Raw genomic sequence first — 22,197 nt, forward strand, 5'->3', positions numbered from 1 at the left:
GAAGCTCGCGCCATGGCATGATAATTTTAATATGTTTCGGTAATGTGTAACATGTAGGGAAAGGCTTTGTTGCGACAAAGCTGAACTCGATCCAGTAACTTAACAGTTTTACTGGTAAGACTGTGTCATGGGAATGAAGAAATGAAAGAATGGTCAACAATGAACGCTACCTACAGGTAGTTTAGGGTTCATCTAGTGGAGTTAGGGTTACAATTTCAACTATCAAAATACCACCAAAGAGGCAATTGTTTCGTTCAAATATAGAAGCAATTTTCACTCGCCATACCTTGATGGGCGATTTTCTAGTTTAATAATAACGAAGTCAAAGTGACTACAAAAAAGATAGAAAGAAAAGAAAACGAAAAAAAAAGGTGGTGCTTAGTTTTACCTGTAAATGCCCTTGTAATTTTAATGGAAATGTCTCCATCACAAGATTAGCATCAGCTGTGCCTTCAGAATACCCCATTCTATTTGATTCTAAGTTCTTCCAAGATGTCCTCCACTCTGCATAGTGTTTGGAACACATGCATCGGTATAAAACAACCATAAGATAAATTAGAAACAACAAGCTAGGAACAGCAAGTGCAATGGCTAAAGCAACTTCACCAGGGGAGGATGGATGGTATGGAAGATCACGGGAGAGAAGGTCATCAATATCTGGAAAGAACACTCATGTAAAAAACCTCATGAAAATTACGAAGCTCAATTCTACATCCTCTAAAACTGATTACAGCATATGCATATCAATCTTTTAAAAATGTAATCAAGTTTGCTATTTTAATGGCATACAATTTTTATTTAAAGCTAGCTGCATTGCTCGGCTTTGCACGGTCTACCTCAAAAATAAAAGTTATGTCAAGTGACAAATGTTCAACAATCAGGCTTCAATTGGAGGAAAAAAAATATTGTGAAATTTTTGCAGCAAAATAATCTTTCTTAAAGAAAGAAAACGGCAAATCAAAAATTCTCCAATAAATTAAATGCAACTCTCCATAAATGCAACTAAAATCCTTAAAAAAAAAGAAAGAAAGAAGGTAAATCCCCAAATAATCAAAAGAGAAAATTTTTACCTCAAACAAAACAAAATTTTATTTAGTCCCATAGTCCCAGCTAAGAAAAAAAAGTGGCTACTTTCTGAACGCTAACTTAAAATGAGACCGCGCAAGCGATAGTTTTTGGATATGAAAATCAAGTTCCATTAGGCTTAAAAGTGCTTTTTAATTTTTTAAAGTAATTTTACAGTCTTTTTTTTTTTTTTTTTTTGAAATTTGAAGGAACTGAATGAACTCTAAGGGTATTTTTCATGAGCTTTCGAATGGCGTTAAAATCGAACTGATCAGAGAGTTATTTCAGGTAGAAAGAGCTATTTAATGCCATTTTTGGGTCTTAAAATTAAAATTTGAACAGTTTGGTTCTTTTTTTGACGTTTGAACCCCCTCCTCCTCCTATGTCCCTTCTTGGGTGCCCAAGTACCTCCCTGACAAATTTTTGTCGAGATCTGATGTAAAATGTGGATTTGTATGGGGAACATACAAAGACATACATATTCTTTGTTTCATTAATATAGATAACATACATATTTTAGCTATAAACTAGCTGAATCCATGCAGTATATCTGCATTTGAATATATGTTTTGGAATAATATGTGAAAAAATATATATTTTGTAACAATATATTTAAAAAAAAATTACATGTAGAAGTTTGGAGACCAAAAAATATATATATAAATATTTGAAAAGAATGTACCTCCATCTTTGATTTCTCCAGAAGAAAGGAACTGCCAGTAAGACTTCCTTGAAATTTCAATGTCTTTTGGGTTACGAAGATCAACAGCTATTGCGGGATCCACAGCTAAAGATATATGTAAAGGTGGCAAAACACTTATGAACCTGCATGAAAAGTCATATAAATACAGGTGTCAAAAAATAGATAATCAAATGGAAAACTACAAGTCAATTAACAAATTCAAAGATTAACCAATCACACAAATGATATGGAAATAGTTTACTATTTTTGATAACTTATTTGGAGAAAAGGGAGTAAGTCCAAAAACAGTTTCTTCTTCCGAATAGCAGATGTATCCAAAGCTTCAAATTAATGAAAATTACATGCTGGCAGAATTTAACCTTATTTAAAATGTTTGTAGGGTATTTTTGTCACCAACAAACATTTTCCAGAAGGATAGCTTTGAATACTTTTTATATCTTTTAAAAAAGTTGGGCATTACACCCTTTTCTACGTCAACACTACAATTGTTTTTACCTATAAAATCATTAAAGAACATGTAATCAAAGAGCTAGAATAAAAAAAAAAATAAACTAATTTTTTTTTCATATAAATTATAGAAAATATTAGCTTAACTACAGGGACATTCCATTTTAAATCAACAAATGGGGTGTGAATCGCCATTTTTGATCTCGATGAAAATTTGCATGTGCATTCCTTTTATTTTCTAGACCTCAAAAAAAAAAAAAAAATTTTTATTTTTTAAAAAATTACCCTTTGATATATAGGCTATTTTTGTAGGTGGCAACAGCAAAAATAGGGCATTTTGATGCTTTGTCTTATGGACAACAACTTTTTTTCTATCAAAGCTTTTGAACTCAAACATAGCTCATTGGAAAGCTAAGAAAAAGATCTTTTCATATATGATATCAATAAATTTCAGATTTAAAAAAAATACCAATTTTTTCAGGGTCAAAGTTTGTGATGAAAAACTATTTTTTTACCACTTTTGAAAATTAAAAAACCCATGAAGGGTTTAGAATAACCAGCCCTATTTTTTATCATATATTTATATGCATGGCTACTTATTGTATTAAAAAAATTGGCTTGTTACTCCGCCCCCTTTATGAGATATGCTCCCCCAAAGTTTCAAATTTTCAAAAAAAAACCAGTTTTCAACGCTAAAAAAATGCATGTGGGGGGGGGGGGGGGCAGATAAAAAAATTTTCATTTGTGGTATTTCAAGTACTTTTTACCAGCTTTCTAACAAAATAAAAGTTGCTTTGTTATTCAAAGGTGTTTGGCAGATATAAGGGTCTGAATTTTCAGAAAATTTTTCTAGTGTTGTCCAAGACAAGGTCCAGACCTATCACTGGTCAGGTGTTCAATTCACACTTCATCCTTTTGTTTTATACTGGCAAAAAAATTGGAAATGTTCAAACTGAAATGCTTTGTAAGTGATTACCTGGATCACAACACTATCGCAAAGATCCTTGTTAAAAAAATTAAGGCAAACCACCCTTCAGTTTCAAAATTAACCTACTTTTCAGATGGGTCTGCCGCAGAATATAAAAACAGAAAGAACTTCACTAACTTCAACCACCATGAAGAGGACTTAGGTATAAAAGCAGAGTGGCATTTTTTTGCTACGTCCCATGGGAAAGGCCCATGCGATGGGATTGTTGGAACAGTAAAGAGGCTAGTTGGAAAGGATAGTTTACAGCGCCCAATTAATAATCAAATCTTAAATCCATTAGATGTACATGATTATTGCACCAAACATATTAATGGTTTAACAATTTTCTATGTTTCCTGTGATGATGTTAACATAGTAGCAGAGGATCTTGAAAAAAAGATATAAAGCAGCACTGCCGCTAGCCCAAACAATCTTTTCACTGCTACATCCCTATCAACAGACATATCATTCATGCCAAACGAGCATCTGTTCCTTCAAATTTTACAATTTTTCAGGTCATGAAAGACGAACCTGCTGAACAAAAAGCAAGAATCCGAAAGAAATTATCAGATTATGTTTGCTGTGTGTATGATAGTGACTGGTGGCTAGGAGAAGTGTTGGAAGTACAAGTATTCAATGTAGTAGAATACAGGATCCACTTTTTCATCCTAAAGGGCCTGGAACATCATTTAAAAAATCAAGTGATAATGACCAAACTTGGGTTCAGTTGAAAGACATTTTAAAAATCTTGATTACATCAGAACTATGGTCTGCACAAGGAAGAGGTCACAATATCACACCTGTGATGAGTGAACATTTATCAACTCTTCTCCATGAGACAAAATACTGAAGAAAATAGCATTGAAAGATTTATGTCCCTAACTGTTAAAAATGTTAAATTGTCTTTTTAAAGTTCAAATACAATATGTCATAATTCTTCAAGTTTTTTTTTTTTAAACCATTTAAAGCAAAGAATAAGGTATATAATTGCATTTCAATAAAAAACTAAGATTAAAAAGTGGAAAAAAATTGTGTTGTTTCAGTGCAATTATTTGAAAATTCAGACCCTTATATCTGCCAAACACCTTTGAATAACAAAACAACTTTTATTTTGTTAGAAAGCTGGTAAAAAGTACTTGAAATACCACAAATAAAAAAATTTTTATCTGGCCCCCAACGTGCATTTTTTTCAGAGTTGAAAACTGGATTTGTTTTGAAAATTTGCAACTTTGGGGGAGCATATTTCATAAAGGGGGTGGAGTAACAAGCCAATTTTTTTATACAATAAGTAGTCATGCATATAAATGTATGATGAAAAATAGGGCTGGTTATTCTAAACCCTTCATGGTTTTTTTAATTTTCAAAAGTGATAAAAAAATAGTTTTTCATAACAAACTTTGACCTTGAAAAAAATTGGTATTTTTTTAATCTGAAATTTATTGATATCATATATGAAAAGATCTTTTTCTTAGCTTTCCAATGAGCTATATTTGAGCTCAAAAGCTTTGATAGAAAAAAAGTTATTGTAAATAAGACAAAGCATCAAAATGCCCTATTTTTGCTGTTGCCAACAACAAAAATGGCCTATATATCAAAGGATAAATTTTTTAAAAATAAAAAATATATTGTTTTGGATCTAGGAAATGAAAGGAATGCACATGCAAATTTTTATCAAAATCAAAAATGGTGATGCAACAACTTTTTTTTTAAATTTGTTGATTTAAAATGGAATTACCCTACATTGCTATAAGCTGACAAAATAGTTTGCTTAGTAAACATAAATTTTAATAACATAATACAGAAGTATTTATATACAAATTAGGCTCTTGTCAAATATTTGACAGAAGTCCAATACATTGCATGGTCAATTTTGTAGAAGTAAACTCTGTCATCAATGTTTTAATTAAAATTTTAAAGCAAGAAAATATTTCAAAACTGGTGAAAATATTGTTGTGGAAGTGGTGTAATTATCACACAGGTTGGCTTCAGAAATTTTCATCTCAAAATCATGGTGTAAGCAGGATTACGATGTAAAGTAAAATTTCCAAGCTTGATTTTAAAAATCTCATTTTTGGATTACCAACTTTAAATCTGGACATTTTTGTCTGGATTTCATTTGAGACAGGATGCAAAACCTCGACTGTGTGGACAAAATAACTCTTTTCTAATTATTTACTCGAACTCGGACATGCCAATAGATGACTAAACACTTCCGCACATGAAATATGGTGGTAGTTTTATTGTCAAGGCTGCAGTAGCGTCTCTACTACGGGGGAAGAAGCTCACCCTGGGTGACATCCAAAACAGATTTAAGAGTTTATAAAAAATATAAATACAGTAGGTTCCGCTTAATGTGATCACGGTTAATATTATCATTTGCTTAATGTTTTTTTTTTCTTTCAGAATCATGAAGTTCAGGAACACTTGTATACTAACATGTGTTAAAAAAGTTGGATATTGTAATCAGTATCTTCATTTATTGTTATCACTTTTTCATTTGCTTTCACATTTCTCCCCGCTTTTGTTCATCAATTACCAGAAATACAATGACAAACCCTGACAAGACTATTTTTTGTGTGACATTTTGTGGTTTTCAATAGCAATGTAAACTCTTTCTGAAATAAAAAACAGAAAGTTTGTTCTCAGTAACCAACCTCCCTTGAAGACGTCTTTTGTTTGCAGACAAAAACTTCAGTCACAAGTTGCAGGCATGGTGCAGGTGGTGAACTCCTCCCACTTTGAGAGAATTAATGTAGCTTTTGGAAAAAATAAATTCCCTTCTTTTAGTAAAGCAGCAGACATTTTCTCCCTGTCCAGTTACCTTAAAAATTTCACTCTAAATAGTCAACATTTTAGCCATGGAGGAAGAGTGCTATGATTTAATTGTCAGGGAGATAATTAACCTCTTTACTGTGAGAACTTCTTCGCCAAAAAAGGTCCTTTTATGCGTAAACATTTTGAAGAGAAATGTTCACTTCCCAGCAATGCATTTGGTTCCGGGACCTCCTGGGTTGCTACTCCTTTCGTTTTACAAAGGAGCTTCTGCTTGATCAATCTAGCCATTATGGGGATCCAGCGCGCGATGGTTTCTAAAGAGTGGGAGGGAACGTTGTCCCTGAGGTGCAAGGGGTAGGTTGACGATGACAGCTGGAATGTATTCATTTTGGCTTTCTCTTTTCTTAGGTTTGTTCTGGAAACCATTTTGAAATTCTCCTAGCTTCAAAAGGACCTCTAAGCATTTTACTACGAAATTCCGAAATATTTACTTATATTCAGACAGACGTTATATATTCTGTAAATGCTAATCAAACTAGTTTAGTTATTGAAATTTGCTATTTAACTTTTAAAACTGCGCAATTAAATCAATTTAATTTAAAAATTGAAAAAATAAGATTAAAAAAAAAATTGATGCAAGTTGAAATAACTTTCCCTTACCACAAACTTTAACATGAAGTTCTTTATATTCTATGGATAATTAGATTGCTTATTAAAACTGCGAAGCTTAGTATTTGCTACATGATTATACTATGATAAGCAATGTTATTTTTTTACAAACTAACGGTTTGCAGTTTTGCTGCATAAATTTTATAGTAGCCAAAAGCTGGGGCATTAACTTTCATCACGTATGACTTGAGTCACACCCATTTACTTGGGTGTGCTACTGTTTCCTTGGTTCCAACCAACTTAAAACCAATGTTTTCTAGCAATGAAATTCAGACTGAAACATTTATAATTTATCCTGTTCTATATTAATAATTTCAAGCCGGTAAAAAATTCAATAGCGATTGTATTTTTTTTAAGTGATAAACTTGAATGCTTCGTATATGTTATATTGTCATTTGGAACCGACGTCTACAAACTTACAATTGAAGAAGAGTTTGCTTACAAAATGTAACTGTAGATGGGGCAAACCTAACCTCGCAGCATTTTGAAGGCTGAGCAGATCCTAATGATAACATCACGACGCTGTCAAGTTAGGTTTACCTCAACTGTAGCTGAAATCAAAATCAAATGCAAGATCCGACTAAAATATGGGGAGAGGGGCGTAGATAGAGTTTGATGCTCTCCCCCCCCCCCCCCCGTAAAATTTAAATTTCAACATAGTGCTTATTTTTCTGAACGTACGCCCTCATACTTTTTGCGCCCCCCCCCCCCCCCCCCCGCACCGCAGAGTTGTCATGTGTGCCACTGGATTTAGCCATTGGCTAAATCAAAATCTTAGTCACTTGGAAGCATTTCAAAAGCAGGAGCCGTAGGCTACGGCCCAGTTCCCAGATAGTAATTCTGATTACGCCAGTGACTGCTATAATACCTAAGCACTAAATTGATTTTTCTTTCAGCCTTTCTTGACCCGCGGGCCGGCAACATCTTTTTAAAAGATCCCGGACCGGTCAGTTTTTTTTCTTGCCTTATTTATTATTATTTTTTTATATGAAAAAAAAAAGAAAATGACTCGCAGAACTTGAAAAATCTGCTAAAAAATCTAATCTGACCGGAGAATCCCCCCCCCCCTTTTTTTTCTCCTTTTCTTTTTATTTTTTGTTTTTTTTTTCTTTTTTTTCTCAAAAAAAAAAGGGAAATTTTTGACTTGCGGATTGTTGCGGAAAAAGTTAGTGGGAAGTCGAGTTTTTTTTTTTACTACATATTAGAGATTTGTTGCAAAACATTTTATAGCAAAGGTTGTAGATAGCTAATTGTTGTAACAACTATCCATAAGTAAGTGAGCATTTGAGAAAAATCAGACAATTTTGAAAATTAATCACCAAATTCATGCAAAAACCGTTACATAGGATATTGTTAGATTTTCACATTTATTTCTTTATTTATTTTTGAATAAAGAATTTTTAATTTGTTTATTTCATAGCTGTGTCACCTGGGCTTCAATCGGTCTACCTCGAAAATAAAAGTTATGTCAAACGATCAGGCTAAATAATATTAAAAATCTTCAAAATTTCCTGACGAAGTGAGAAAAAAGTTACCAAAATAGAAAATTTTTAAATCCCCCAATTATTGAAAAAGCCTCAAAACAAAAGGTAGAATTTTTTTGTTCATATTCGAGAAAAAAAAAACGGCAACAGATCTCTCTTCTCAATGATTTTCGTCACGCTACTAATTTTTATAAAATCATTGTTCAACAATGACCGTAAGCAGCAACGAATTTCAAATTGAAGGCTTACCTACATTTTAAGATTGAAATTAGTTAAAAACAGTTGTAACTCGCGTTCTAATCACCTTGGGACATTGGAACAAATGATGCAGAAAAATCAGTGGTTTCCATGGATATTTTATTCTAATTTTTGTGAGTATTTTTTTGCCCTCACATTATAGAAAAACGCCATTTTTGGATCTAATTAGAATTCAAACGGGTTTTTTTTTTCGCGTTTGAAAACTCCCTTACGTTCTTTCTTGGGTGCTCGAGTACCTCCCTGCCAAGTTGTTCGAGATCCGACGTAAACTGTGGATTTATATAGGGCGCCATACACACACATATACGTATATATATATATATATATTGAATGCTTTATTTATATAGATTTTAAATCGAGGACGAGCAAAAAACCCTGAGGACCGGCAAATTTTTCCTCCTTACTGGTACCGGTCCACCCAACCACCAAGCAGGGGAGGGGAGGGCCCACAAATAAAGATGGTGACTAGCGACTCAAGTATTGTTGTCGGGTCGTGGGAGTAATTATTCTTTCGGCGGAGATAGGGGGGGGGGGGGGGTATTTGGCTAAATTGTCATCTGCGCAGTTTTCTTCATCAGAAGATTCTTGGTCATTAGAATAAATACTATAATCAGAGCTGTCGTTGCTCGAATAATCTGCGTCTGACATTATGAAGCATATAAGTATTCGCTAAGAGGAAAATGTTCTAAATGCATCGAATGTTCAACAACGAATGAAGGCCTTCTCGTTGTAGATACAACAATGTAGCTACTGTGAAGTGCGCATGCGCAGCCAGTATACACCTTATCAGTCAGACATTGCACCCATGAAAAGCAAGAGCAAAGAGTTAATCCCCTTTCAAAAGAAAACCTGAACTATTGTAGAAGAATCAACGTGGGAATTCGTACTTGAATGAGCATTAGAATCTAGTTTCTGTGATTAAAATTAGTACTCGAAAAAGATCTGGGTTGTGTTAGTATATGTTTAAACTAATGCACATATATTATACGTGTATATATAAGTAAGAGGGGAAAGCATACATTTTTGTATTTTTATCCTTTCTTCTTTCAAACTATTAAAATTTGTTCTTGTTTCTTAATTTTTAATCTTCATGGCTAAACGTCCCAAGTGACGGTGAAAATTTGATCATGATAAAAACTAAATTGCTTGGATTCGGTTGCAACATTTGTTAAAAGGGAGGAGAATAAAAGGGGGAGGGGAATAACGAAAAGAGCGTATAAGAAGTATTCTTCTCCTAATATCGATCCAATTTAGCGATCGGTTGCAACATTTGATAATAAGCATCATTTAATTTTCTTGTTCATATTTATTGAAAAATATATCGTGAATTGTAGGAATATTGCTTCGTTTTGAATACATCCAACATTAGTAAAATAAATACCTTTGTGTCAAAAAGTAAAATAAGAAGTGACACAACGTCAAAAAAGCACAAATTACAGATTACTCCAGACACGTGCTTCGGCGTTACAAGGAAACGCCTTTTTCAATGCAAAAAAAAAGAGCTTTCGGATGTCTTTTCCCTCCATAAGCTCATTTCTTTTGCGTTGAAAAAGGCGTTCCTTGTAACGCCGAAACACGTGTCTGCAGTAGTCTGCAATCGTGCTTTTTGACGTTGTTATTTTTTATTTTACATTCTAGATTGTTTACTATATGCAGTAGAACCTTGCATGTCCGAATCTTCGGATACTCCGAACAGATTTTTTTTTTTTTAATTTTATGGAAAGTATTACCGGAAGAGAACTAAATGTGTTAAAGGAAAAAAAAAAGAAAAAGAATTTTTCAGCACATATTGATTTGAAACACATTGAAAAAAAAAAAGAAAAAAAAACGCAATACAGGATTACCTCATTTACCTTTAACTGAAAATATTAAAATAAACTTTACTTGAAATTTACTTTACATTAAAGATGTTTTGTGGTGAAGAGACAGGTCAAGTTTTTACTGGTGAAGTGATGATACTTTTGACGAGGAAGAAATACTATTCCTTAGGTCTCATAAACATAATGTCTGTTCGTGAAACCTAGAGTCTTTTACTATGTTTCACTGATTTTAAATATTTTTTCCCTATAGCAGAACTATATTTTACTTTTTCAGCTTCAGAATGAAAAGTAAGAATATTCTCTGATCAATTTCTTCTAAAACCAGTCATCTTGTGTTGAATGTATACTAGAAATAAAAATGGGATTGAATATTTATTTCGTTGAAATGGAAATTTCTTTGCATAGGTATTCGCTGCAATGAGATTTTACTGTATTATTTAATGATTTTTTTTTATCATTGATTAAATTTATTATTATTTTATTTATTTATTTATTTTTTGACATTTTTTTGACTTAAGATTTTCTATTCAAATTCACCAGCTGTTAGTGAATCTTGCTATTATAAAACTTCACATTCCACAATTGTGTTTGTGGCAAAGAAAGTAGGGGTAATGGAATGCACTGATACGACAGAGAACCTGTTTCCGTATTCATCTATCTCTCTTGGGAGTGTCTGAAGTCTTTTATTCGCATCGGATTCTAAGCCTTTCTGAATAGATATCTTTTTGGGGTGCAAACAGCTCACACACACGTGTTGTATTTTCTACCTTGTCACTCTATAATAGTAAAAGTGACCCGATGTGATAACTGCTCCTTTTTAAATCTTATTTTTTAAAAAAAAAAAGAAAAACAGGAAGAACATATTGATTAGAAGGAAAACTACTAGCCTCAACTTGGGGTTTGGGACCACAAAAAGCAACAGCATAAGTAAAGGTGGTTTTGAACGACTTTACGTAACAATTTGCATTATTTTTACCATAGAAATTCAAATATTTCGGGGGGCAGCATCCCTTCCCCTTCGTTCTCTTAAACTACATCATTGCAGATTGATACATTTAATTGATTCACGTTATGCCACGATTTTTTTGCCCTACGTTTAGTTTACACAAACTAAAACGCCGCACAAGTTTAGATTCAGCTGACTCTGTAATAAAATAAAAACATCCAACTAGATTCTCTCTCTGTTTACATATATTTATAATCGACTAGTATGGGGGACAACTGCCCTCTTTTCTTTCAAAAGAAAAGGTTCCTATTATTTTATAAAAATTAAAAAATGTAGCATCGAATTGAAAGAAGTACCATATGACCATTAGTCCCAATATTTGAGGTCGTGTCCCGGACATTTTGAGAAAAGGTCCGTTAATCAATAATTACGTTAAAATTAAATTTTAGAAAAAGTCACCTGTACACTGTACAGGCACCGTCTACCTACCCCCCTCCCCTCAGGTATCTCCAACTTTTTTGTGCACCAGCTGCTTATGTTCTCTCTAATTATATCTTTATCTCTTGCACTCTTGCAAGGAAAGTGACACAACTCAAAATTTGAGAAAAACGTACTAGATATTTATTTTAAATCTAAATTTAATGCTCTTTTTTTGCCAACAAAACTCGCACAATACTTCTGGCATATATCGAATTTCTCGGGTAGAGAAAGAATTTCCGACCCCGCAATGTGATATAATTTCAAGTCGTCAGGATGCATCCCACCCCTCCTAGGAGCTCTGAAACATTTAACTGAGACACCCTGCATATATAATAATGCATCATGTTTCTCTGCAGTTTTTTCAGTTCGAGCTTTACCAGGTGTATGAGAAGCGTTTCGCAATTTCATCTTAAAATAATTAATATTTTCCTTTGAAAACATTTGCATAAAAGGTGCAATATGTAATATTTTTCTATTTTTAAATAAAAACTTGAAGCACTAATTGATTAATAAGTTTAACATCGTTTAAAACAGCACTAATTTGCAAAAAAAAAAAAAAAAAAAAAAAAGAAGGTGCAGATAGAAGGGTATTGCAGTGAAGAGGAGGATTGCAATGAGAAACTTGTAATATAAGAAGATGTGAGCTTTGAATGTTATAAGGTAATCAGAATATCCAATAAAGTCCATATCTAAGTTAAAAAAAAATTTCTATGAAAAAGGTCTTCCTTGCTCCCCCCCCCCCCCCCCCCTCCTTTCCCGAAACATGTAACTGGAGTTTTTTGGTAAACTTGTGCTGTTTCCAAAGTTGTTGATTTTTTCCCCATTTACTTTTTAGTTCAGATATTGATTTATTTCATACTAGGAAATTTATTCAGATCTTGACGGAAAGGCATTCTGTAGAGAAAAGAAAAGCGCAAAACAGATATCGGTATAACAAGTTAGAACTTTATCTTGAGAGGGGTTTGTCGTAACAGTTCGAAAATAAATATATTTCAGAAGACTTGAATTGCAAATATCAGTACAAGTTCAGGATTAATTTTAAGTGATAAGTATTGTAGATTACCTCGAATGTTTAGGGGAGTACTCTGAACACATTGAATTTGCTCTAAAAACCTTTCATACTTCCTCTTCAAGAGTTGATAAAGCATAAGAGTTGCGTGATGGTATTACATACTTCATAAAAAATAATTTAATTAATGGAAAAGTATGCATTTTATACCAATAAGCTTGTATCTTTTTGCTTTGAAAAACGGGCTTGTAACTCCAAAACAGATGACAGCATTTTTTTTGGGGGGGGGGGGGGACTTTGCATTTTTTTAAAACCAAAATGGTGCTTTTATTTCATTATTTTAAACCACTTGTAAGCATGATCTTTTTTGCAAATATTAAAAATTTAATTTTACGGAACTGTGTTGTGTGACAAGAAAATATTCCTCTCAATTCCGGATTTAACGCAAAAAATTGAAAAGAATTAATAATAAAAAAAAAAGAGATACATGAAATATCCCACATTATTAGATTAAGTTCATATTCCATCGGACAATAGTGTCACTTAGAGTTCCTAGGGACGCTAGTACCATGAACTTTCATTTTATAAGAGAGATTAAATTTATGATATTTTTGAAAAGTATAATTGACAGGTTATTTATATTTGAACAGATTAATAAAGATTTTATGCTGGGACGCTAGTTATACTTCTATATTTATTTCAGACTAAGATTTCTAATTCAGATCTTTTTGTATTTGATAATTAATTATAATGAAAACTTCATTTTCAGCATTTTGCGAGAATATTCATTTTTAGTACCTAATTTCAATCTAAAAATACACAATTTCTGAGTACACATCCATTTCAAGCAGCGTTAGGATGAACTTACTCATAGCTCTCGAACACGTGCGCCTGTCCAGTGAGCGGAAACAAATTAGATCGACAACTGACTCTCCACCTACTCGCGGTTGCTCCTTTTTTCGGAATTTATCTTAAGACACCCGCGGTTAGTTGCTTCGAGTACTGCAGGAAAGTCCACTGCCCCTACTCAAGGGGCTCGGGCTACACAGTTAAAGGTACATAAACCTCACCCCGAGCTCAGCTCGGGCTACGCAGTTAAGAGGTTAACTTTTTAAAATGCTTCGACAGTTTACCCATGATGAGTTAAAGAAATGCTTCAGCACAGTTAAAAGTTTCTCAGCCATTACTTTGTAAGTTCCTAAAGAATCAAGACGAGATTGAAAGCAAAGAAAAAGCTAAATGAAAATTGAAACAACAAGCATACCATGCTGGTAATTGAATCTGCTTTGAAACTGTGGTTTACAAATCAGGGAAAAGGATGTGTGAGTAAATAGTCATATTTTATTTCACCTATTACTATGTGTTTCAAAATTGCATATTTTAGTTTTCCCTTGTATGCTTAAGATATTTCCATTCTACTAATTTGGTTATTCATAATTTAAACTGTGTTTAGTTGAGTCCAGAGGCGGCAATTGGAGATTATAAGTGTGGATTCAAAAAAATTTTGGAAGCCGAAGATTTCACTTTTGGCTATCTTTCGGTGACTCAAGGCTTCAGAAACTCTTTTCCAAAAAAATTTCGAAGCTGCAGTATTAAAAGAAACGTTTAGGTTGTCTTTGGTGATGTAAATAAGGTAACTTCCCAAAATAAATCTGGAAACTGACGACTTCTGGTGACTTAAAAGTGAAAATTTAGGAAATTTTTAGCAAACTAAGAGCAAGTCGTGCTGGGGTTCTCTCTCGAAAATTTTTCAAAGTTGAATCATTTCAAAACCGCTATTTCAGGACATCTTTGAATGACTTAATGAGGAAAGAATGAGTTTGGAGGTTCTCCTTTGGAACTGATAAAAGCTTGAAAACTCAATTTTAGACTTTCTTTGGTGACTTCAAAGGAAAATTCGGAGGTCTACCCCCGAATTTGTTCCGTAATTGGAGTCTTAAAAATGCAAAAATGCATTTTTACATATTTTTACTGACATAAGAAGCATGATGCAAGTGGGTTCTCTTCCTGGAAAAATATTCCGAAATTGGAACCTAGATAGCACATAGGCCATCTTTAAAGTTACGAGAAGGAAAGAGCATGTTTGTGGGTTCGCCCCTGGAAATTTTTCGAAACCAAAGTCTAAAAAATGCAATTTTGATCTATCGTTGATGATGCTAGGGTGATCTCCCCAGAAGTTGTTTCAAATTAAAATCTTAAGAAAGTTCAGGCAATCTTTGATGATGAAAAAAATACAGGGGCCGTCGCCCCCTCCCCCCTTTGAGTCGCCGCTACTGGTTGAGTCGTTGTAATTTTTATTTGCGGTTGCAAAAAGAAATGCTTCTTAAATGAAAAAACAATTATTATTTTGTGTTTCCTGGAATTTTTCCGGTTATTGTTATCAGTCGGTTATTTATATCAAATTGTGTTTGTCCCAAAGTGATCACATTAAGCTGCTCCTACTGTACTTAGAGTCTGAAATATTCCTTTTATTATATTTAATCTATTAAACATAGTATATTTTATATTTAATTATTAGTTCATCACTGTGATAAATTGTAATTTATATCGTATAGTTATCTGTGATTTTATATATTTCTAATTTCTATTTGGTAACACTAGCATGCATTCACTTTAGTATGCATTCTTGTAAATAAAAGTTTCTTCATACTGTCTGTATATGTGTATCTTTCTTGGAGCATTATTCATGAAATAAAGTATGCAGTGCTGCATTTCTAATTCATAAATAAAATGTTATAATCACACCATGCCGTCATAATTTATGTTTAATTTTTAGTGTCTAATAACTTAAACTTATGTCACACTACATAAAAAAATCCAAAACTCACAAAAATGTTTCTTTTTTGCAAGGGAGGGGTGAGAGGATTAACACCACAAATTACTGTCCCAGAAGACACCCGTTTTAAGGACGCCATTGCAAGGCTACCTTCATAGCCAAAAGCAAAGGACACTTCCCTAAAAAATTTTGCTTACAGATCAAATTAGGACAGAAAAACTTTTCTCAAAATTTTTTACTCTAACCTTTTGGGGGAAAACAAGACTAGTTTTATTTTGTATTAAAAAAAACTAATCAATTATTGTTGCTTAAGTTTAAAACAAAAACTTTTTAAACAATCGAGCACATTTGAGTTATTTAAATTCCTCTAAAGAATTTCATTTCTACACAACAGAAATGTACTTAAAAAATTTAGTATTTTGAAATGTGTATTGGATGAAAAATGTGACATACATTATGTCTTAAAACATGCATTATGAATACACTGTATTGACCAGTAGTATAACTAGCAGAGTGAATTTATAAAATGCTCTAATTTTTATGTTCGAAACCAGTTCTGTTGTTTTTTACAGATGACCTCATGTTTTTAAAATAAAAGTTTTCAAGGAACAAAATGTAAATAGGGTACATTAAACATGTGCTGAAATTTGTGCTTGAAAATTTGAGCTCTTCTAAACATTTAATTTTAACAACATTCACTATTATTAGAAAATGTATTATTGAGTATTTGACAGCTGAACTTTAAAATATTCAGCAAAACAATATTTGTTATAGAACAATAGTGTCACAGACTGTGCATTTAAATTTCATTACTAAAAGTGAAAAAAATGGCAGTACATCAAGTGATTAAATTATTTTTAAGAATAAAAAATAAATTTGCTGTAACTACAATTAAAATATCTGATCATAATGAACATTTAAATGATGCAAAATTTTAAAAAGAATATTTGAGTGTGACTTTTTTTTTAAATATTTTTTTTCAAATTTGATGCACTTACCTTCCAGATAATGATATGTTATAGTAGCCAAATAAAGTAGTCCAATGCTGAGTATGTAAAGACTGCCAATTGTTTAAAACCTGATGTTTCAAACGAATATCAATATTTCTTGAGAATTCCTTTACAATTTGGTCACTGCAGTTCCAGTGTTCATTTTCAACTACAGCAGTTGTTGTATTTATTTTTGCAGAATTTTGAGTAGAGTTCTCTACATTATCGAATAAAAAAAGAAGGGTTTTAAATAAATATGTAGGAAAACAAAATAGAAACTAATCATACAATGAACATAAATTTATATTTATAAAACCAAAAATATAACAGTTTTTATATTTTTCAAAATAAATATGAATATAACCTCAGCCTCATAACAAGCAGAAACAAAATTTTTCAATAAGAAACCTGAATGGAATTTGGATGAAAGTACAGTGCAGTACCGATAATATGAAATGATTGGTGCAAGACTCTTTTCAAATTAAATTAAATTATCCATAAAATAAACATTAAAATAAAAGTGGAGAGATTTGGTGGCCAAAATATGCCAGATTCATTGGTTTCAAGTCATATTGCCAAACCTAGTAAGTATATTAAAGTATACACACGAAAGGAGTGATTAAAAAAAAAAAACATTTGATAGTAAAACTAGCTCTGGTAGTATGTATTCATTTTATTATATGCTTTTTAATGTAGAGATTTTTACCATATTTGAAATGCAAAACCTTTGTTGCATACACAAACAATGCAGTTTTCCAAAATCATTATTACCAGTAATAAAACTTAGATTTATGCTTTGATACTAAAACAGCTACACAGTAAAAAAAAAGGTCAATTGAAAGTTTAAGATTAAAAAAATGTTGAATTTTCTTGGAATGGCATGTAATGTCACTGTATGCCATGAATTTCTACTAGCTGGCATGACTGTCAATAAAGAACAGTCCTAAAGTGTTTGTAACTTCAACATTCCAAGAAGCCAAGTTTAACTTGATGATTTGAAAATTGAAATTTTTAAAATAGTGATACTATGCACTAAATTTTCTAACAAAAAACAATATGACTAAACTTGTACTCCTTTATATTGACCTGAAATATAAAAATATTAAACATTTTGAAATTTAAAATACTGTTTATGGAAGATTAAATGTTTTGAATGTCTGATTGTTTTTAAAATCATGTGACAATTTACAGTTGGTAAAAGAAAAAAAAAGAGATTCAGGAGCAGATTTGGTTGGAAAAAAAAATTTAGAAACCAAAATGTAAATAATGTAAAAAAGTGTTGATTATTTTTAGGAACTATACTAAGAGACCTGCAGTTCTATCAGAGTCGCAGAGGACCTTAATTTTTTTTAAATGCAATGTTTAACCTATTTATTTTTGTGTTTTCATTCATATATATTATCATATTTTCACAATAATTTTGCAAGCTGGTTATACAAATCAGAAACATGAAAAAAAAAATCACTTATTTTCAAAGAAATAGTTTTAAATAATTCAAAAACTCTTCTAATCCATTTATCTTTCCATAAAATAAATATTACTCCACAATCTGAAAAAATAAAAGTAAATTCAAATAATAAATTCACAGTATGACTAATATAAAAGAACTTATTTTAAAATTTTCACTAAAACTATTAATTTCTACTCATTCTATTCCATAAATGTTAGCTTGTATAAATATAGGTAGTTTTACAACATGTGTCATACTTTAATGAGAAAAAATTATTTTAGTAAACTAAAATTTCAATGCATAGAGAATACAATTAGTTTTTGCAACCAAAAAGAACTTTCCTTCCCCTCTCCCTTCATTTGGTATGTTTTCAATATATTTGCTAAAGAGCAAATGCATCTTGAAATATTCTCATAAATCAACCATAAAAAATATTTAGACTATGTGTGCTGATATAAGTGTAAGCAAAATTGAGAGGTGTGTACCTGTGCTTGAAGCAGAGATTGTGCTTCCAGTATATCTTTCTACAATTCCAGAACTGTAAGCAAGAACACAAATCCACATAACTAGACAAAACTGAAAAAAAAGTTTAAAATGACTATTGCAAAGTGTATAATTGAAACAGAAAGTGAAGAAATCATTAAATAGTACTAGGGTAAAGATAATCAAAAAGTTACCTTCACTGCTTGAAGGCAAAAAAAAAGTTAAACTTGTGCAATAATTTTATTTGTACATTGGAGTTCATAAACAAAAATAATTTTCTGATTCAATGGCATCTTTTGTTTAAATATTTTATCGAAGCAATGCACATGTTTCATATCTCTTGCAAAAATCTTTATTTAACATCTCGTAACTATTGTTGGATTACAGCTTTGACTTCAAAAGTTAAGTTTGCTTTTAAAGTTTCTCTCAAACTAGGAACATGAAAGTCACTGGGTGCAAAGTATGGGCTATAAATGGAGATCCCCCTTTAAGCAGCAGTAGTTGATTAATGTCAGTGGTTTACCTTCGCCTTTAGCATCATCAACATCAACACGGTTGTTCCCGAAAATGTTACACCACTTTGTGACATAATATTTAACATCACTTTGTGTAACAGCAGTAACTGCTAGTAAATTTCAAAACAATGAGATAGAAAAAAAGGTAGCCAAAAATTTTAAATGAGCTGATTATTTCACGATGAGCGCAAACAGAATGAGCAGCATTTTGGCAATTTGGAACAAAGGAGTGTGTGCAAGCAGCCTCGTAATATCAAGTGCCTGTTTAGAGAGCATTTTGGGTTGCCAAAATTAACTTTGACAAAAATCTTAATTGCAAAAGGAAACCATCAACAAAATTAGAATTAAATACAAACCCTGCACAAAATACTAAATTAGCTTTAACAAACACAATTACCTTAAATGCTTATTCTTTTGATATAATCATCTTCTAAGCCAATGTTTTCTACCTGCTTTGTAGATGATACCAGTTTAGTTTAAAAAACTGAAAATGATATATTTTTAGGACATAAAAAGATTAATTTTGCAAAATTGTTAGTCTCAACTAGATCTAATGTTTACAACTTAAATCAGTATTAATCTCAGCACCTAAAAAGTAATATTATGTATTATGCCAGTTTTTATGTCTAAGAATTAACTTCTATCATTGAATGAAATTTAAAGTAAGAAAACATTTTTTAAAAAGAATAAAAAACACATTCAAAGTTGTATAAAACATTTATAACTTAACAACTATTTGCTCAAAAAATTTTAAAAGTAGAATTTTATGTTGAAACAAAAAGGATTTTTTTTCCAATAATTAAATTTTAAAATTCAAAGTAAAACTGATTTTAACTTCTCGTTTAAGAAAATTTTAGGTTTTCTTTCTTAATTTATTTTGTTTATTTATTTTATTTGTTATTTTATTTTAATTTTTTTTTTTTATTTATTTTTGATACTGTGTTAATAGATATCAATTTTTTTTAAGTAAATTAACTATTATACACATTATTTTATCATTTCACCAGTGGAATTATTTGAGCAAAAAAAAATTCTGAAAATCTAAAAGCAGGATTTTAATTAGTTATAAAACAGAATTTATAAATCGGAACGTTTTTAAAAACATTAGGGTCAAAAAAAAGAAAAAAACTTACCATTAATCCTCTTTGTACCATTCTAGTTCTGGCCCAGAAATATATGAATTTCATCCTTTTAGGCAATTTAACAAGAATTGGAGTAGCCGGTGGAGCAAATATTTTTGTTGAATAATTAGTTGACTTGTTGCCCCTGTATCCATTGGATACAGGAATTAATCTAGGAAGAAATTTGAAAAGTGACTTTCTTGAAAATGAACATACAGGATCTGTCTCTAAAAAACAGGCAAGTGACAATGAGGTAAAAAATTATATTAGTGTACACAAAATTTTTCAAAACTTGACAATACTCACATACATTTAAAATCTAGCTACACACAAAGCAGTATTTAAGAGTTAAAGAACAATTGCTTAAAACTGAGAAACAGATTATACACATACGCAGCAGATTGTACAAACAGATCAAGTTAGGTTATGCAAAAATGTATAACGGATGAAAATTTTTCTGAAAAAACTGTCCTGGATATTTGTTTACATGCACAAAGAGTGTAGATGTAAAAATCTGGAGTTAACTGTATTTGAGTCCCGATTTGAACTTCCGATTATTCGTGGAATGGGATGGTAGAAGTGCCGCGGATAAAAAAAAAAAAAATTGTGGATAAACCAAAAAGAAAAAAAAGGCTAAAATGAGTAACTAATACGTTAAATTTTTTTTTTCTTAAAAACTTGGCTGTATTGATGTTTTTTTTTTCTACAAACAGTTAAAATATACACAAAACATAGAAATGTTTTGCATTTTTGCATAACAGCACTTATCAATAAAGAATAAGCGTATGTATTATGAAGAAAACTCAATAAATAAACAAATAAATTAAAAATAAAAATTTAAATTTACGACTGTCCCTGGCCACCATACTCTCCTGACCTGTCACCAATCGAACATGTGTGGGATGTGATTGGACACCGTTTGCAGACTCTGTCCCTGCCTCATTCAAAAGACGAACTGTGGCAAATGATTGAAAGGGAATGACACCATACGCCACCGTTATTGACTCTATGCCTAGACGTGTTTCTTTGTGTATCACTGTCAGGGGTGGTCCTACATCCTACTGGGCTGATGCTGTTCTCGTTTTGTATTCTGCCTATCATTTTGAAATTAAGATCATTTATTATTCCTTGCTGTCTCTGTCTTTTTTCCAAATTTCATCACTTTCTGACCACTTCTTCTAGGTGTTGCATTCAATATCGAGCAGTGTATTACTTAATTTAATTATCAACACATCAACAGCAGCAATGGTACCCTTCTCGTATTTACAGTATAATTATTATGTTCTATCAATCTCACTTCACTTCAATTTGCTAAGCCGCCACATGTCCTTTTCTCTCACGTCCATTCAGTCTGCCACAACAATACCCCCCTGAGTAGTAAATTGCTCCAATTTTCGGTGTTTTAAACCAGACGTGGCGATCTGAACGTGTAATGCATCCTAGAGTAATGAGGATACCACGGAGCTTATTACTATGGTTCGTCGAGGCCGACCCTGAGTCAGTTGGAGAGTTTAAGCTTGGGAGAGCCTGGGAATGGTTTCTGGATCCTTTTTTTTAGCTTGCTCATCATTGAGTGAGTAGCAGGACTTCACTCTATTGATGGACACCCTGACATTTTTTAGACCAATTTTTAGGATCACCCCTTTGTGGTGCGCTCGAATACCTGGTAGGGACCCTAGTACAGCGGGTGCAAAGTGATCTGTGCCATGACGCGGGTACAAGTCGCAGCCGCGGGCAATCACGGATGTAACATTCAGGGAATGCTTTTCCTCACTCGTCAGCATTTATCCTGGGAGACGAATCACTCTCCATAAACCAGCTCTGCAGCTGACGTGTTAATGTCCTCCTTGATGGCGAAGGAAAAGTAAAATACAGGTGAAAGCTTATGGATATGAAGTCAACTTGTCTGCCATCAGTTGCTAATTTGTGCTTGATCAATTGTTGCACAAAGATATTTATTCACATTGAACTAAATGCTTGTCCCTCTTAAGCTTGGTATTTTCTTTAAAAGTGCTAACACCCATAATTTAATAACAGCTCACATTTGAGATTAAAAACTATATATATTAAAATAAAAATAAAGTAATATGATATCAGGCAGCATATATTACAGCAGCTTCTAACTTAAAAAATTGGATGCAAAAAGACTGATCTTTAACACAGCATGTAATTTTCGGAGATGCAAATGTTCAATGTTAGAATATGTTAGAGTTTATTATTTTTTTTATTAGACATTATCA

General features: G+C 32.1%; 1 protein-coding gene across 1 annotated transcript in view; it reads right to left on the reverse strand.

Moving 5' to 3' along the window:
- The window catches only part of LOC129224033 (sterol regulatory element-binding protein cleavage-activating protein-like), a 55,016-nt gene that overhangs the window by 14,479 nt on the left and 18,340 nt on the right, over window positions 1-22,197 (reverse strand). Inside the window, exons 14-18 of the mRNA XM_054858430.1 lie at window positions 19,970-20,129; window positions 18,324-18,414; window positions 16,398-16,605; window positions 1,748-1,890; window positions 389-657 (exon numbers count right to left, since the gene is read on the reverse strand). Coding sequence (XP_054714405.1) covers window positions 389-657; window positions 1,748-1,890; window positions 16,398-16,605; window positions 18,324-18,414; window positions 19,970-20,129 — 871 coding nt within the window. The remainder of the gene's footprint in view (window positions 1-388; window positions 658-1,747; window positions 1,891-16,397; window positions 16,606-18,323; window positions 18,415-19,969; window positions 20,130-22,197) is intronic.

This window comes from Uloborus diversus, chromosome 6 (assembly GCF_026930045.1).
Source record: "Uloborus diversus isolate 005 chromosome 6, Udiv.v.3.1, whole genome shotgun sequence".
NCBI classification, from domain to species: Eukaryota; Metazoa; Arthropoda; class Arachnida; order Araneae; family Uloboridae; genus Uloborus; species Uloborus diversus.